General features: G+C 37.7%; 2 protein-coding genes across 5 annotated transcripts in view; one reads left to right on the forward strand and one right to left on the reverse strand.

The window, feature by feature from the left end:
• Positions 1-2,151, forward strand: part of atp11b (ATPase phospholipid transporting 11B) — a 121,701-nt gene extending 119,550 nt beyond the window's left edge. For all 3 annotated transcript variants that reach the window (XR_009803743.1, XM_061883858.1, XM_061883859.1), the window contains one exon: positions 1-2,151. This exon is cut by the window's left edge and continues 587 nt beyond it. The gene's annotated coding sequence lies outside the window, so the exon portion shown is untranslated.
• Positions 2,152-2,213: 62 nt separating this feature from the next.
• mccc1 (methylcrotonyl-CoA carboxylase subunit) overlaps positions 2,214-17,924 on the reverse strand; it is a 38,734-nt gene continuing 23,023 nt past the window's right edge. For both annotated transcript variants that reach the window (XM_061883860.1, XM_061883861.1), the window contains 7 exons: positions 15,419-15,635; positions 15,250-15,336; positions 12,078-12,127; positions 11,870-12,007; positions 6,025-6,132; positions 4,606-4,677; positions 2,214-2,815 (listed from right to left, as the gene is read on the reverse strand). In XM_061883860.1, the coding sequence (XP_061739844.1) occupies positions 2,693-2,815; positions 4,606-4,677; positions 6,025-6,132; positions 11,870-12,007; positions 12,078-12,127; positions 15,250-15,336; positions 15,419-15,635 (795 nt within the window). In that variant the 3' untranslated portion in view covers positions 2,214-2,692. The remainder of the gene's footprint in view (positions 2,816-4,605; positions 4,678-6,024; positions 6,133-11,869; positions 12,008-12,077; positions 12,128-15,249; positions 15,337-15,418; positions 15,636-17,924) is intronic.

Raw genomic sequence — 17,924 nt, forward strand, 5'->3', positions numbered from 1 at the left:
CAGCCCACCATCCCTCTGCCCTCCATCCCTTCCCTATCCATCCCTCCACCCCGCCATCCCTCCACCCTGCCACCCCTCCACCCCACCATCCCTCTGCCCTCCATCCCTTCGCTATCCATCCCTCCACCCTGCCACCCCTCCACCCCACCATCCCTCTGCCCTCCATCCCTTCGCTATCCACCCCTCCACCCCTCTGCCCTCCATCCCTTCGCTATCATCCCTCCACCCCGCCATCCATCCATCCATCCCTCCACCCCGCCATCCCTCCACCCTGCCACCCCTCCACCCCACCATCCCTCTGCCCTCCATCCCTTCGCTATCCATCCCTCCACCCCACCATCCATCCATCCATCCCTCCACCCCGCCACCCCACCATCCCTCTGCCCTCCATCCCTTCGCTATCCATCCCTCCACCCTGCCATCCACCCCGCCATCCCTCCACCCCACCATCCCTCTGCCCTCCATCCCTTCGCCATCCATCTCTCCACCCCTCCATCAATCCGCCATCCACCCTGCCACCCCGCCATCCATCCATTACTCCACCCCACCATCCCTCTGCCCTCCATTCCCTCGCCATCCACCCCTCCACCCCTCCATCCCTCCACCCCTCCATCCCTCCACCCCTTCGCCCTCCATCCCTCTGCCATCCACCCCTCCATCCCTCCACGTTGCCATCTTTCCATCCCTCCCCCCCTCCACCCCTCATGCCATCTTGCAAGCTGGCTGGCTGGCTTCGAACCCGCACACAAATAGACTCAACTGGAGCGGCCGTCTCCTGAAGCCAAAGGAGGTGGATGTTGAAGCTGGAAGAGAAGCTTCTAGAAGCGAGCGTCAGGAGAAAAAAAACATTTCTGCCGCTCCAAAATGCACTTTTGATGTCTGCTTGCTCCCGGCAGCATCCTGCAGTTCCGTCAGCGTCCACCAGTCCGATACCAAAGACGATGACTTTCTTCGTGCCTGCTCGCACACGCCGATCATGTCCAGACTGTTCTGAACTCCCTTTTCCCGCGGCGCCCCGAGTCTGTTGATAAAGCCATAGATTTTTGTTTTTGGGAGGACTTTTCAGGAAGTTTGAGTACGGTTAAAAGCTGCTGGTTGTCCTTTTCCCTTTCTTGCCTTCCTGAGTGGCGAGTGAAGGCGTTAAAACACGCGTGCGGACTTTGAATGTTTCATCAGCTCCGATGGCCATGTCACCTGTCGTCATGGCGACTGACAGGCTGACACGCAACCCTGCGTTTTTTTAAGCCTCGACGTCAACGAAGCGAGGCCTCGGTGGGGGGGCTCCCGTCGCTATGGTTACGCCTTAACGTCGCGCGAAGTCTTCCCGTCTGTCGTGTTCTTTGTTTGATGAACAATAGTTATTATAATTATGATAAATAATAGTTATATAATTAGGACTATTTTGTGTGCGCCTTCAGCCACGCTGACCAACATGAAAAGTGATGTCATCCATGTAAACACAAACAGCGTACAAAAATAATACTCAGATGACAGCTGGGTGTTGTTGACACGAGCGTTAATGTTTTAATGCTGCGTCACGTAGGGGACATTTTTTTGCACTTAAAACTCAACTCTTAATATCTTTTCAACGGTTTTATTTATTTCTAAATTGCTGCGGTTATTTCACAACCTGAATGTGGTTTTTTGTTTTGTCGAGATCAGCAAGATCCCAAAAAGCCTATTGAATATTTTTAGGACCTAATTAGATGGAATGAATATTTCATGTCCTCTGAGGTTGTCACTCCCCCTAAAAGTGGTACTTTTGTTATGTCTGCTTGAAACATGCACAAATATTTACTTGAACAGCTTTTCTATTTGTATAAAAGCTCATTCCTGTTATGCTTTAAACGGAGCTCCTTTTGTGTCAGTGATCCAGAAACACTTCCTTTGTCGCCGTGCAGCGTTTGTGATTCAATTAAAGCGGCAGGAAATGGAATTATGGCTAAAATTCAAGTCAGGTGTCGTGCATTTGAACACAGCTGATGTGACTCGGTGTTTCTGCGACATAACACGAGCGTGGCGCGGCGTGGCTTCACTCCTTCCTCCTGTCATCGTCGCTCCTCAGCTGTCTTCCTTCCTTCTGTCTGTAAAAACTCAAGCTGCTGTTTATGAAATGTTCTATTTATGAAATAAATACATTTATAAGAAGCAGCTCCGTGTCAGTTGTCACTTCCTGGGAGAACTGATGTGGAAGTAAGAGCTCGACACAAATATCCATGTGAGAATCTTTTATTAACAACTTTTAAAATTTGACACTACAAAGTGATTCTTGTGACCTTTTGGAGTGTTTTCTACTTATTGTCTGACAAACTTTGCTGCTTTCAACCCCAAAAAGTTTTGAACATTTCCAGACGACATGAGCAGTTAGAACAGAGATAGTCAACATCAGTAACTATTTACTATTGTACAAGCACTCTATACATTTTTTTTTTTGTTGGCGTCAGAAACAGCAAGTGGAAGATTCCTGACTGAAAGATAATTAGAAGCGAGTTCTTTCCAGGAGCGACAAAAGAAAGAAGATGGAAAGAAGGCAGCAACATGTTGAAAGGCCACTTGGATGTTTTTTTTAGTTCCATCTATCAATCCAGAAAGTTCACTTTGGGCTGAAAGTATTCAGTCTCGTCCATTTCAGACTCCTCACCCTTTTTTCTACACGAGTGTTTTGGAGCATTTACTTTTCTGAAGAGCGTCTCTACTGACCGCCGTCCTCCGAGTCCTCCTCCAAGTCCACCAGAGCAGCGTGACGGTCCGCCTGAGATCCTTCGCTGAAGAACACCTTCCTGATCACACCTGACTTGGGCGCACGGATGGTGTGCTGCGGGACATTCACCCTCAGTTAGAAGTGTGTGTGTGTGTGTGTGTGTGTGTGTGTGTGTGTGTGTGTGTGTGTGTGTGTGTGTGTGTGAGCGCAGTGGTCCCCGACCTTTTTGTAGCTGCAGACTGTTCAAAGCTTGATAATTTGTCCCATGGCAATTTTTTTTTTTTGTCATGAAAAGGAGGTATTTTGTGTCGGTGCATTAATTGTAAGTATCTTGTGTTTTTTATGTTGATTTAATTAAAAAAAAATCAATAATAAATTATTCTGCAGCCCGGTGGTTGGGGACCACTGTGTTAGAGAATGTAAGAGAGTGAGTGGCTGGGTGAGCGAGTTGGTGAAAGAGTGAGGGTGAGTGTTTAGAGTGAGTGGGTGATTGAGAGAGAGAGAGATTGAATGAGTAAATGCGTGAGTGAAGAGTGAGTGGGTGAGCGAGATATTGAGGGTGTGAATGAGTGCGAGAGCGCCTGAGTGAGTATAAGAGAGAATGTGGAAGTAAGTGAAAGTGTGAGTGGGTGAGTGTGAGAGGAGGGGTGAGTGCCTGAGTGAGAATAAGAGTGAGTGAGGGTATGTGAGTGAGTGAAAAAGTGTGACTGAGTGTGAGTAAGTGAATAAGTGAAAGCGAGTGAGTGAGTGAATATAAGAGAGAGAGAGAGTCTGAGTTAGTGAGGGAGAATGCGAGTGAATAAGTGAGTGTGTGAAAATGCAAGTGAGTAAAAGTATGAGTGAGTGAGTAAAAGAGAGTGTGAGTGAATGAGTGAGAATAAGAGTGAGTGAGTGAGTGAGTGAGAATGCAAGTGAGTGTGAATAAATGAAGGCGACTGAATGTGAATGCAAGTGAGTGAAAGTATGATTGAGTGAGGAAGTGAGAATCTGTGTGAGTGAGTGAAAGAGTGTGACTGAGTGAGTGAGGGAGAATGCAAGTGAGTGAGTGAATAAGTGAAAGCAAGTGAGAGAGAATGCAAGTGAGTGAAAGTATGAGTGAGTGAAAGAGTGTGAGTGAGTGAGAATAAGAGTGACTGAGTGAAAATGCAAGTGAGTAAAAGTATGAGTGAGTGAGTAAAAGAGAGTGTGAGTGAATGAGTGAGAATAAGAGTGAGTGAGTGAGTGAGTGAGAATGCAAGTGAGTGTGAATAAATGAAGGCGACTGAATGTGAATGCAAGTGAGTGAATGTATGAGTGAGAGAGTGAAAGAGAGTGTGAGTGAATGAGTGAGAATAAGAGTGAGTGAGAATGCAAGTGAGTTAAAGTATGAGTGAGTGAGTGAAAGAGTGTGAGTGAATGAGTGAGAATAAGAGTGAGTGAGTGAGAATGCAAGTGAGTTAAAGTATGAGTGAGTGAGTGAAAGATAGTGAGTGAGTAAGCGAGAATGCGAGTGAGTGAGGGTGAATGCAAGTGAGTGTGAATAAATGAAGGCGACTGAATGTGATTGCAAGTGAGTGAAAGTATGAGTGAGTGAGTGAAAGAGAGTGTGAGTAAGTGAGAATGAGGAGTGAGTAAGTGAGAATATGAGTGAGTGAGGGTGTTTGAGAAGGGGTGAGTGAGAATGTGAGGGTGAGTGAGTGAAAGAGAATGACTGAGTAAGTGAGAATGCAAGTGAGTGAAGGTGTGTGAGTGAGTGAAAGACAGAGTGAGTGAGTGAATAAGTGAAAGAGAGTGAGTAGTGAGTGAAAGTATTAGTGAGTGAGCTAAAGTGTCAGTATGTGAGTGAGTGAAAGACACTGAGTAAGAATGCGAGTGAGTGAGGGTGTGTGTGTGTGTGTGAGTGAGTGAGTGAGTGAGTCCCTCACCTCCATCTTCATGGCAATCATGACCATCAGCGGGTCGCCAACATTCACTCTGTCACCAGCCTTCACCAGCACCTGACTCACAAAATCAAGTAGTCATCTCTCGCTGGCAGCAGCCTCATGTCAATCATGTCATTCATCACTTCATAATTGTGACAAGGTTCTTCTTCTTGTGGAAAGAAGGTCCACAACACACCTGTCAGAGTTACTAGAACACATGTGGTGACATCATCTTATCAACACAGGTCAAAGTTCACAGAGTTTATGACGTCATTCAAGTGCAGCTCAGCAGCTTTACAGTCATATGATGATGATGACGTCTGCTGCCCCCTGCTGGACAAATGTCTGTATTGCTGTCTGCTGCCATTATAGCAGCATAAGTCTGCTCTAAGTCCTGAATAATAATAATAATAATAACAATAATGAATAATAATATAATACTAATAATAACAATAATAATAATAACAATAATATAATACTAATAATAACAATACTATTGATAATAATAATGCGAATAATAATGATAACAATAATAATGACAATAATAATTGTAATAATAATAATATAACACTAATAACAATAATATTGATAATAATAATAATGATACCAATAATAATAATAATAATATAATAATAATAATGATAACTATAATCATAACAATAATGATAACAATAATTATAATGCTAATATAATAATAATAACAATAATTATGATAATATAATAGTAATGATAATAATAATAATAATGACAATAATAATAAAAAGAGGCGGCGGAATATAAATAATAATAATAATAACAATAATATAATACTAATAATAACAATACTATTGATAATAATAATGAGAATAATAATGATAACAATAATAATGACAATAATAATTGTAATAATAATAATATAACACTAATAATAACAATAATATTGATAATAATAATAATAATGATAATAATAATGATACCAATAATAATTATATAATAATAATAATGATAACTATAATCATAACAATAATGATAATAATTATAATGCTAATATAATAATAATAATAATGATACCAATAATAAAAATAATAACAATAATAATAATATAATAATAATAATGATAACTATAATCATAATAATGATAATAATTATAATGCTAATATAATAATAATGATAATAATAATAATAACAATAATAATGACAATAATAATAATGATGACAATAATAATAAAAAGAGGCGGCGGAATATAAATTAATAATAATAATAATAATAAAACCTTACAGATTCAATAGGGTCCTTTGACCGATTGTAAAAATGACTCCTTTGTGAGTCCTTTTTACAATGGGTCTTGCAGACCCTAAAAATAAGAATAATAATGATGAGAGTAATAAAAATACTACTAATGATGATGATGATGACATCATTGTGACATAACAACAACACACCTTCTCAATGGTGCCAGTCATGGGGGCCACAGCGCCACCTGCAGCAGCAGAGCCGCTCACAGCAGCGAGATACTTTGGGAGTGGAAGAGAAACCTCTGAGCTGCCCTCCTGCAAACACCACAAGGATTAAAGTCCACTTCTCACGCTCGCCCTGACACTCTTGTCTCCTCAGTCTGCAGAATCTAGCATAAGTCTGCTTCTCTCTCACATCACACAAGCATACTCCCCAACATGAAGAGGAGTACTAACCCTGTTTCCATATAAGTTGGGAAATTGTGTTAGATGTAAATATAAACAGAATACAATGATTTGCAAATCATTTTCAACCCATATTCAGTTGAATATGCTACAAAGACAACATATTTGATGTTCAAACTCACATGACCCTAACATGAATAAAAACAAAAAAAACATATTTTGATATGATGTACTTATAGACCATGAGTACACAAATGTGTACTTCATAAATGCTCATTTTTATTTTTATACTTTGTTTTTTCCAAATTCCATTGTATGTTATACTCTCCTGACACCACCAGATGACAGTATAAGTGTCCACATAAGTGGCCATAAGACCCCAATTCAGTAGTGTACACAATTTTGGAAATAAGAGCTAAAAAGGTGCTGTCCACGCATGTGGCCACTAAGTCTTTAAAACAGGGGTCACCAACGCAGTGCCCGCGGGCACCAGGTCGCCCGTAAGGACCAGATGAGTCGCCCGCAGGCCTGTTCTAAAAATAGCTCAAATAGCAGCACTTACCAGTGAGCTGCCTCTATTTTTTTAAATTGTATTTATTTACTAGCAAGCTGGTCTCACTTTGCTCAACATTTTTGATTCTAAGAGAGACAAAACTCAAATAGAATTTGAAAATCCAACAAAATATTTTAAAGACTTGGTCTTCACTTGTTTAAATAAATTCATATTATATTATATATACTATTATATATATAGTATTTATATAGGTGTGTGTGTGTGTGTGTGTGTGTGTTTTGGGTATATGCACGTGTGTATGTATGTGATTATGTGTGTATATATATATGTATGTATGTATGTATACAGTATATGTGTGTGTACATATGTATATATGTAAGTGTGTGTGAATTTAAATGTATTATATATACAGTAGATAATATATAGCATCTACGCAGCAATCACTGAATTGAATTATATTATATATATTATTGTATTATATATTGTATATATATAGTATATGTATAGGGGTGGGACCTAATAAGTTTACTTCTTCCCACTCCCTTTTGAGCCAATCTTGACATCTACAAAAGATTAGTCACATGTAATGTGTTCAATGTAGGTGTAAAAATAAGGTATATATATATTTCTTTTGTATTTTATGTCATTCTTTTGTTTTGTTTGCATGGCTCAAAATAAAACATTTATTTATTTTCTTACTTTGCTTCTTATAACTTTCAGAGATACAATTTTAGAGACCAAATACAAGCTTAAAAATGATGTGGGTAACACATGGCATACTGACCAAGCTTAACACATTGTTACTATAACAATCTACAAGATTAATATAGGTTGCCTCTCTCTCTTCCCCTCAATCTTTCGGTATTCCTTTTTTTTTTCATTATTATTATCTTTCTAGTTATCATTTTGTATGCGTATTGTTGCATTTGAACAACTGTATTGTTGATAATAGAGGTAAATTATTGGTATTGTTCATGATCAATAGTGTTTTTTCTATTGGTATTTGTATTGTTCCAGTTTTAGTGTAAAAATGCTCATTGTCATTTCTGTATTATTATTTATTATATGTTTTTTATTTATTATTTATTTCACTAACTGCTTATTTGCTATCACTTTTACGATCATATTTGTACATATTGTATGTGTTGGTGTTGTACTATTGTTGTTGTTGTTTTTGTTGTATTTGCTGTTGTTTTTGTCTCTCCGTGTAATTTCTTATCCCCACAATTTCGCCCTCTGTCTTATTTTTTCTCTCTCTTTTTATCTCCTCCTGCTCCGGCCCTCCTGCACCAAATAATAATATAAATACATTTAATAAAGTCAAATTCAAATAAGGCAACAAGAGAAGTATCCCACACTTGTCTTTTGTAAAGTCAATCTGAACAGCCGGTATGGGCGTCTACATCTACATCTACATCTACATCTACATCTACTATATGATTTGCCTGAGAAGCTGGACAGGACAAAAAAATATATATATATTTTAGGATTTTTAAACACATATACCATTTTACCTCTTAAATTCCTTCCTCTTCTTTCCTGACAATTTAAATCAACATTCAAGTAAATTATCTTTTTTATTGTAAAGAATAATAAATACATTTTAATTTAATTCTTCATTTTAGCTTCGGTTTTTTCAAAGAAGAATATTTGTGAAATATTTCTTCAAACTTATTATGATTAAATTAAAAAAAAAATAGAAAATCTGTAGAATCAAATTGAAGTCTTATTTCAAAGTCTTTTGAATTTCTTTTCAAATTTTTGTTCTGGAAAATCTAGAAGAAATAATGATTTGTCTTTGTTGGAAATATAGCTTGGTCCAATTTGTTATATATTCTAACAAAGTGCAGATTGGATTTTAACCTATTTAAAACATGTCATCAAAATTCTAAAATTAATCTTAATCAGGAAAAATTACTAATAATGTTCCATAAATTATTTTTTTTATTTTTTCAAAAAGATTCGAATTAGCTAGTTTTTCTCTTCTTCTTTCCGGTTAAATGTTGAATTTTAAAGAGTCGAAATTGAAGATAAACTATGTTTCAAAATTTAATTTTCATTTTTTTCGTGTTTTCTCCTCTTTTAAACTGCTCAATTAAGTGTTTTTTTCATCATTTATTCTCTACAAAAAACCTTCCGTAAAAGGAAAAAAAATGTATGACGGAATGACGGACAGAAATACCCATTTACATATATATATATATATATATGTATATTTATTTATTTATTAAATGGTAAATTGAGCAAATTGGCTATTTCTGGCAATTTATTTAAGTGTGTATCAAACTGGTAGCCCTTGGCATGAATCAGTACCCAAGAAGTAGCTCTTGCTTTCAAAAAGGTTGGTGACCCCTGCTTTAGAGGTTAGATTGCTTGAAAGCACTTTGTGTTGCAACTGGTCTCCGTATGAAAAGTGCTACATCAATAAAGTTCTGAATGATTGATGAAATAAATCAAAGAGGAATAATTTCCTTTGTTTCGTCTCTCTTAATTAGACACATCTGCCACATGCATTACTCAAACATTATACACATTTAATTTTCTGCAAGTTTGCCTATTGTTCACAATCACTATGAGAGACAAGAAGACAGAGTTTTTTTTTGCATTCTGTAAAAATCGGCTTGTTGTAAGAAACTAGCAATGCAGCTAATGGAGGAAACATATTCTGCCTCTAAATGACTTGCAAAATGCATCCAGAAACGGTCAAAAATACTTCATTTATGTTGTGTAACCTGTATAGTTGTGATCAAAATGATTCAACCCCCACACAATTTTGGTGTTTTAGCAAGTTGGACATGTATTCCCTATTTTGTTTATACTCACATCAAATAAAGATGTGTCAAATGCAACTTAAATTGTAACACTGTATTTTACAAAATAGCAAAAAAGGACATTTTTCTTAATATCTCATTGACAAAATGATTCAACTCTTTGTAGATCATAACTCTTAAGAACAGAATTTGAATAAGGTCTTTTCAATCAGGTGTTGAAAACACCTGTAGATGTGATTAGAACCATAACGAGCAACAATTAAACTGATTGAAAAAGACTGTGACGCTCAGCTTCTTGTAGATGGTCAATGGTGTATTTGCAACATGGTGAAGTCCAGGGAGTGGTCAAAGAAGTCAAGAGAGGAGGTAAGTTCTCTTCATAAGAAAGGATATGGATATAAGAAAATAGAAAAGACATTACACATTCCAAGAGACACAGTTGGGAGCATAATTTGAAAGTTTAAAGCTAAAGGCAGAGTGGAAACACTACCTGGGCGTGGTAGAAAGAGGATGGTGTCCGGTATTTGAAGTGTACAATGGTGAAAAACCCCCGGGTAACAGCCGAGGAACTACAACAGGACATTGCAGAGGGGGGAGGTAGTCTTTTTTTTTTTTTTTTCTTTGTCATGATAAAGGGAGGTTTTTGTGGTTGGTGCACTAATTGTAAGTGTATATTGTGTTTTTTATGTTGATTTAATAAAACAAATATATATATATATATTTTTTTTTTTAATAAAAATGTATGAAAAAAAATTTCTGCGGCCCGGTGGTTGGGGACATGAAGAAGGCAGTTGCAGCACGCAAGCCCAAGAATATGAATGAACTGGAGGCCTTTGCCCAAGAGGAATGGACTAAAATACTGTAGATCAGGGGTCGGGAACCTTTTTGGCTGAGAGAGCCAAGAATCCAAATATTTTAAAATGTATTTCCGTAAGAGCCATATAATATTTTTTTTAACACTGAACACAACAAAACGTGTGCATTTTTAAGTAAGACCAACATTTCTAGAGTATAATAGGTCTCTTATTCTTTGTCATAACAATGTTATTCTGAAGCTAAATGTGGAGGGGGCGTGGCCTGCGGGCCTGCAGCGAAGCAGGGAGTTGCCAGGACCGGCCTCGAAATCAGCGACAGGTGCGTAGCTGGCCCACCTGGGCCTTGTTATCTAATCACCTGTCGCTCTGTTATAAGCAGCAGCCAGGAGGAGAGACGGGGTTGGGGCTGGAGCCAGAGTGTGAGCGAGAACGGAAGAGAAAAACACAATTGCTGGAAAGCAACTAAGAGACTGTTTGAAAAAAAAAACCTGGAACAGGCTCTCATGTCGGTGCTTGGTGGTCTGAAGAACCCCCAGGAGGGCAAGCCCCACACTACCCAATAATAACTAAATAACTTCTTACCATTAACACAACTTCTTGAACAGGTGCGGTACAAAAAAACAGATGGATGGATTAAAAATGCACAAGAATGTTTAATATTTTGAACATTATTTTTAACACTGTGATTACAAGTGGAATTATTCATTACTTATCCTGTTAAGCAACGTCAGCTCAGATTTATCTGAGAGCCAGGTGCAGTCATCAAAAGAGCCACATCTGGCTCTAGAACCATAGGTTCCCTACCCCTGTTCTAGATGCTTGCAAGAAGCTTGTGTCCACTTATGTATTACCTTTGAAGGATGTCATTACTGCCAAAGGCTATTCTACTAAGTACTAAAGATGCATGGAACTAGGGCGTTTTGTCAATGAGATATTAAGAAAAATGTCCTTTTTTGCTATTTTGTAAAATACAGTGTTACAATTTAAGTTGCATTTGACACATTTTTATTTGATATGACTATAAACAAAATACGGACTAAATATCCAACTTGCTAAAACAGCAAAATTGTGTGGGGGTTGAATCATTTTGATCACAACTGTATAAGAACCCAGCTGTAGCAACGTTGTTGTTGTAAGAGCAAACACCGAGGAACTCTTTTTCTAGCGTACTAGCACATTGGCGTGCTACACTATTAGCATTGAGAGCTATCTACGGTCAGAGATAAGATAGCTTCTACTACACTGTGATGATCTCTGACATTTTCTTGGTCTCTTCCGCGAATGAGATAAATAATAATATGTGTTAATAATTAACACATAAGTCGCTCCGGAGTAAAGTCGCACCAAACTATGAAAAAAACTGCGACTTATAGTCGGAAAAATACAGTATATAGTAAAAGTTTTGCATCTTTGAGTTCAACTCATGAAAACAGAAGCACAAACAGTGTTGTGTTTATATTTTTCTTCAGTATAAATAGTCCTAAAAAGTATATTTCTCATTTAGTTTAGACCACAGCATGTTTTCCAAAGAGTTTTGCAGCACTGACCGTGGAGAAAAGATGAATGGTGTTGTCCAAGATCACCAGTTTGGGTCGAGACTTTGCACCGTTTACAGAAGAGTGCAGAAAGCGAGCTCCGCCCTCCATCTCCACCTGGCCTGTCACGTGGAACACTTCCTGGTCCAGCTGAACGCACAAAGAAAATAACTCTCAAATCCCCCAAAAAACGTATTTTATTGTTGAGGTTGAGGCTCACCTGCATCGTGTAGCTGCCATCTTTCTTGTATGTGACCAACAAATCCACCGCTTGAAAGGAAAGACAAACATTTTACATTTTTGGACTTGAGCAGGTGTGTCCAAAGTGCGGCTCGGGGGCCGTTTTCAGCCCGCAGCTAATAGTTTACTGGCCTGCCACACATTCTGTAAATGCTATTGCGAAAAGAAAAAGAAAACATTAACAAAAAGTGGAATGAGGTGAAATCTAACTAGAAAACGTTGCAATGTTGACACAAAGCTGCCATGAAGGATTTTTTTTTGCAACTTAACGCCAAAAAAACGGAAATGCTGATTATCGGTCCTGCTAGACACCGAACTCGATTTAATAATACAACTCTAACATTTGACAACCAAATAATAAAACAAGGTGACTCGGTAAAGAATCTGGGTATTATCTTCGACCCAACTCTCTCCTTTGAGGCACACATTAAAAGCGTTACTAAAACGGCCGTCTTTCATCTCCGTAATATCGCTAAAATTTGCTCCATTTTGTCCACTAAAGACGCCGAGATCATTATCCATGCGTTTGTTACGCCTCGCCTCGATTACTGTAACGTATTATTTTCGGGTCTCCCCATGTCTAGCATTAAAAGATTACAGTTGGTACAAAATGCGGCTGCTAGACTTTTGACAAGAACAAGAAAGTTTGATCACATTACGCATGTACTGTATATACCTTTATATACATATATACATACATATATACCTATACTGTATATACCTTTATATACATATATACATACATATATACCTATACTGTATATACATATATACATACATATATACCTATACTGTATATACCTTATATACATACATATATACCTATACTGTATATACCTTATATACATACATATATACCTATACTGTATATACCTTTATATACATATATACATACATATATACCTATACTGTATATACCTTTATATACATATATACATACATATATACCTATACTGTATATACCTTTATATACATATATACATACATATATACCTATACTGGCTCACCTGCACTGGCTTCCTGTGCACTTAAGATGTGACTTTAAGGTTTTACTACTTACGTATAAAATACTACACGGTCTAGCTCCATCCTATCTTGCCGATTGTATTGTACCATATGTCCCGGCAAGAAATCTGCCTTCAAAAGACTCCGGCTTATTAGTGATTCCTAGAGCTCAAAAAAAGTCTGCGGGCTATAGAATGTTTTCCGTTCGGGCTCCAGTACTCTGGAATGCCCTCTTGGTAACAGTTCGAGATGCTACCTCAGTAGAAGCATTTAAGTCTCACCTTAAAACTCATCTGTATACTCTAGCCTTTAAATAGACCTCCTTTTTAGACCAGTTGATCTGCCGCTTCTTTTCTTTTTCTCCTCAGTCTCCCCCTCCCTTGTGGAGGGGGTCCAGTCCGATGACCATGGATGAAGTACTGGCTGTCCAGAGTCGAGACCCAGGATGGACCGCTCACCTGTGTATCGGTTGGGGACATCTCTACGCTGCTGATCCGCCTCCGCTTGGGATGGTTTCCTCGCTCAAATTAATGGGGAAATTGTCGCTTTCTCGGTCCGAATCGCTCTCGCTGCTGGTGGCCATGATTGTAAACAATGTTCAGATGTGAGGAGCTCCACAACCCGTGACGTCACGCGCACATTGTCTGCTACTTCCGGTAAAGGCGAGGCTTTTTTATTAGCAACCAAAAGTTGCAAACTTTATCGTGGATGTTCTCTACTAAATCCTTTCAGCAAAAATATGGCAATATCGCGAAATGATCAAGTATGACACATAGAATGGACCTGCTATCCCCGTTTAAATAAGAACATCTCATTTCAGTAGGCCTTCAAAACGCTGTAGCAAAGTTTAGTTATAAATAGTGGTACCACTAGTTGTTTCACTAGTGGTACCACTAGTTGTTTCACTAGTGGTACCACTAGTTGTTTCACTAGTGGTACCACTAGTTGTTTCACTAGTGGTACCACTAGTTGTTTCACTAGTGGTACCACTAGTTGTTTCACTAGTGGTACCACTAGTGAAATAACTAGTGGTACCGCTATTTATAACTAAACTTTGCTACAGCGTTTTGAAGGCCTACTAGTTGTTTCACTAGTGGTACCACACCACTCGTGATGAAAATAAGACAAGAAATGACGGTGCTTAAAAACTGGTTTGATATGAATAAATTATCACTTAATATTGCTAAAACTAAATTTATGATATTCGGTACCAAAACTGAGGTATCTAATGAAGTAAATATTAAAATAAATGGAGATAAAATTGAGCGTGTATTTTGGGAGTTATAATTGACTATAAATGATCATGGAGACAACATGTAAATTATATAAAAACAAAAATATCAAAAACACTTGGTGTTTTGTATAAAACTAAAGAATTACTTAATTATAATTCTTTGTTAACAATGTATTATACTTTGATACTTCCATACATGACATACTGTGTAGAACTCTGGGCAACCACTTTTAAAACCATAATTAATGATATTGTTTTGCTGCAAAAAAAAAAGCTGCACAGCTAATAAACAAAGCAGGATATTATGACCACACCCATCCATTATTTGTTCAATCAAAACTTATGAAATTTCAAGATATTGTTTATTATAAAATAACACAGATAATGTTCAAAGCAAAAATAAATACTCTTCCAGAAGGAATTCAGAAATACTTCTCTCTACAAACCAGCAAATACAATCTAAGTTTATTTTACCAAAAGCAAGACTAGTTGTTAAACGTAGATGTTTATCTGTTCTCGGTGCTAATTTGTGGAATTCTGTTGGTAAACAAATAAAAATGAGTATTTAATTTCAAAAAGAACATGTCACAATGTATTTTAAAAAGTTATGTGAACTAGAAATGTATGTTTGTTTGGTTAAATGTATTTAGAAGGTATGTATGTTTATCTATTCACAAAAAAGTGCATGTGTGGAAGTACATATTTTTGTATTATTTGTTAAAGGGCAACTTAAATGCTGAATGACTATATTTCTTTATGTATTACAAAATTATTAGAAAAGGTAACTTAATTGAATGTAAAAAATGTTATGTTGGGCATATAAGCTTTTTTGCTTCTGCCCGTTTCAGTCATGTTATTCATTTTTGAATCGTGATCCGTGTTTGAATATGTTTTTGTTAGACCGCAGCCTTACTTTTGTCTCCCAGTTGCAGCGTCATGCTCCTGTGGAAGTGTGTGTTCAGCCTCCAGCCACTACTGCAGCCAAATGGAGAGAAAGGATCTGGAGGAAAACACACAATTAGTTCGGATTCGTTCAACGTTTGTCAAGAGTTCACATCATTTATCAGTAAGACAGATCACACCTGTGGACGTCTGTGTGACGTTCTGAGTCTGCCTTCTCTCCTCGAGTAACAGCCCCAGGGCGGCCTGACAGACCGTTGCCCCAGAAGGAGCTCTCGGTGCGGGGAAGAGATCTGCGTAGTGTTGAGGGATGAAGCTGGTGGTCACGTTTCCCGCCTCGAACTCTGGGTGACCCGAGAGACTCAACAGGAAATCGATGTTGGTGCTCAGCCCCACAATCTGAGGGCAGCAGAGTAAGAAAGTAATTGCAGCCTTTTTAACTTGCTAATAGGGATGCAAATTTATAGATTTTGACTGTATGAGCAATAATAACAATGTCAGCATTATCAGGATTATTATGCATTGATTATGTTCGCATTCATCCAGGTTGTTGTATTCTTAGAGCGTTCAATCCATCCCAACTGAACAAACTGAACAGTCAGTTTGTTTTAGAAGATTTTTTGCCTCTCATCCAAGTAGGCTTGACCAGTCGCGGTCAAAAGCGACCCCAAAGGGAATAAGCGGCAGAAAATGGACTGATGGATGGATGCTCAGTTGCTTTCGTTTTTTATTCGACATTGTTTTCATTTTGTTATAAAGGCTGTTAAGGCTACAGCACTGTATTGGATCAGGCTTGCTATTGTTTTTTTGCATACTTGAAATAAAAATATACCAATCAATCAATCAATATTTGTTTTTTTCCCTCTTTATTATGCATTTTCGACCGGTGCGACATATACTCCTGAGCGATTTATAATCCGAAATATACGGTATGTGCTTCAATCACTCTATCATAATAAAATAAGAGACATTATGTTCGTTACAAGTGTATGTACACTTTTGACCACGACTGTAGATTTAGATTGGTGCCAAAACCTAACTACCGTATTTTTCGGAGTATAAGTCACTCCGGAGTATAAGTCGCACCTGCCGTAAATGCATAATAAAGAAGAAAAAAAAACATATAAGTCGCGCTGGAGTATAAGTCGCATTTTTTGGGGGAAATATTTTGACAAAACCCAACACCAAGAATAGACATTTGAAAGGCAATTTAAAATAAATGAAGAATAGTGAACAACAGGCTGAATAAGTGTAGGTTATATGAGGCATAAATAACCAACTGCTATGTTAACCTAACATATTATGGTAAGAGTCATTCAAATAACTATAACATATAGAACATGCTATACCTTTACCAAACTATCTCTCACTCCTAATCCATAAATCCCATGAAATCTTATATGTCTAGTCTCTTATGTGAATGAGATAAATAATATTACCGTATTTCCTTGAATTGCCGCCGGGACGCTAATTAATTTAAACCTCTTCTCACTCCGGCGTTTACCAAAGGCGTGCGGTAAATTTAGGCCTGCGCTTATAAATAAGTATGATGTAAAGCACATTTAATAAAAAAAACGTTATTATGTTCTTACCTTTACTTATAAATGAAGTCCATGCACAGCTCCTTCTGATCAAAAGCATTGATAACTTGTTTATAGAAGTCTTCCTTATCTTTCTTCAGTTTTAAAAGTCTCTGTCTCGATGGAGATCTTCCTTTATTACCTCCTGCTTCGATTGAAAGTCCAGTTTAGAAAACTGTTTTATTTTAGATATGTAATCCTCCATGTTAAAAGTGCAAGCGAGAGGAAAAAATAAACGATGGCTGCTTGTTGTCACTTCTTCTGCAGCCGAGTAGTCGCAAGAAGGATCACTAGCGCCCTCTACCACCAGGAGGCGGGAGTCATTTAATGACTCATTATTTGACACACGCAGCTACGGTATATTAATAAAACATAGCTGCTTACGGTTCTTTTTAGCATATTCAATAGCTTGGACCTTAAATCCTACTGAATAGCTCTTAATCTTCTTCCCTTTATGCCAGGGGTCGGGAACCTTTTTGGCTGAGAGAGCCATACAAGCCAAATATTTTTAAAAGTATTTCCGTGAGAGCGACATCATTTTTTTTAATCACTGAATACAACTATATGCATGCATTTTTAAGAAAGACCAACATTTTTAGAGTATAATAAGTCGCTTTTTTTTTTTTAATAACACGGTAACAAAATAAATAAAATAATTCTTACCATTAATGCGACTTCTTGAACAGGTGCGGTAGAAACCGGATGGATGGATGAAAATGCATGAGAATGTTTTATATTTTGAACGCTATTTTTGACACTGTGATTACCAGCAGAATTATTCATTACTTATCGTGTTAAGCAATGTCAGCTAAGATTTATCTGAGAGCCAGGTGCAGTCATCAAAAAAGCCACATCTGGCTCTAGAGCCATAGGTTCCTTACCCCTGCTTTATGCCATTTCAAATGATTGAAATCAGCCTTCTTCATTTTGGAAATGATGACAGGTGAAGTGTCACTCCTGACGTGACGAGTTTGACCCGGTGGAAATTCTAGGCATATGCTAATTATTTGGCGAAACGAGTTTGACCTGGCGGAAATTCTAGACATGCGCTAATAAAAATAATATTTTGCGAAACGAGTTCGACCCGGCAGTAATTCTAGTCAGGTGC

This window comes from Nerophis ophidion, linkage group LG22 (assembly GCF_033978795.1).
Source record: "Nerophis ophidion isolate RoL-2023_Sa linkage group LG22, RoL_Noph_v1.0, whole genome shotgun sequence".
In the NCBI taxonomy this organism is placed as follows: domain Eukaryota; kingdom Metazoa; phylum Chordata; class Actinopteri; order Syngnathiformes; family Syngnathidae; genus Nerophis; species Nerophis ophidion.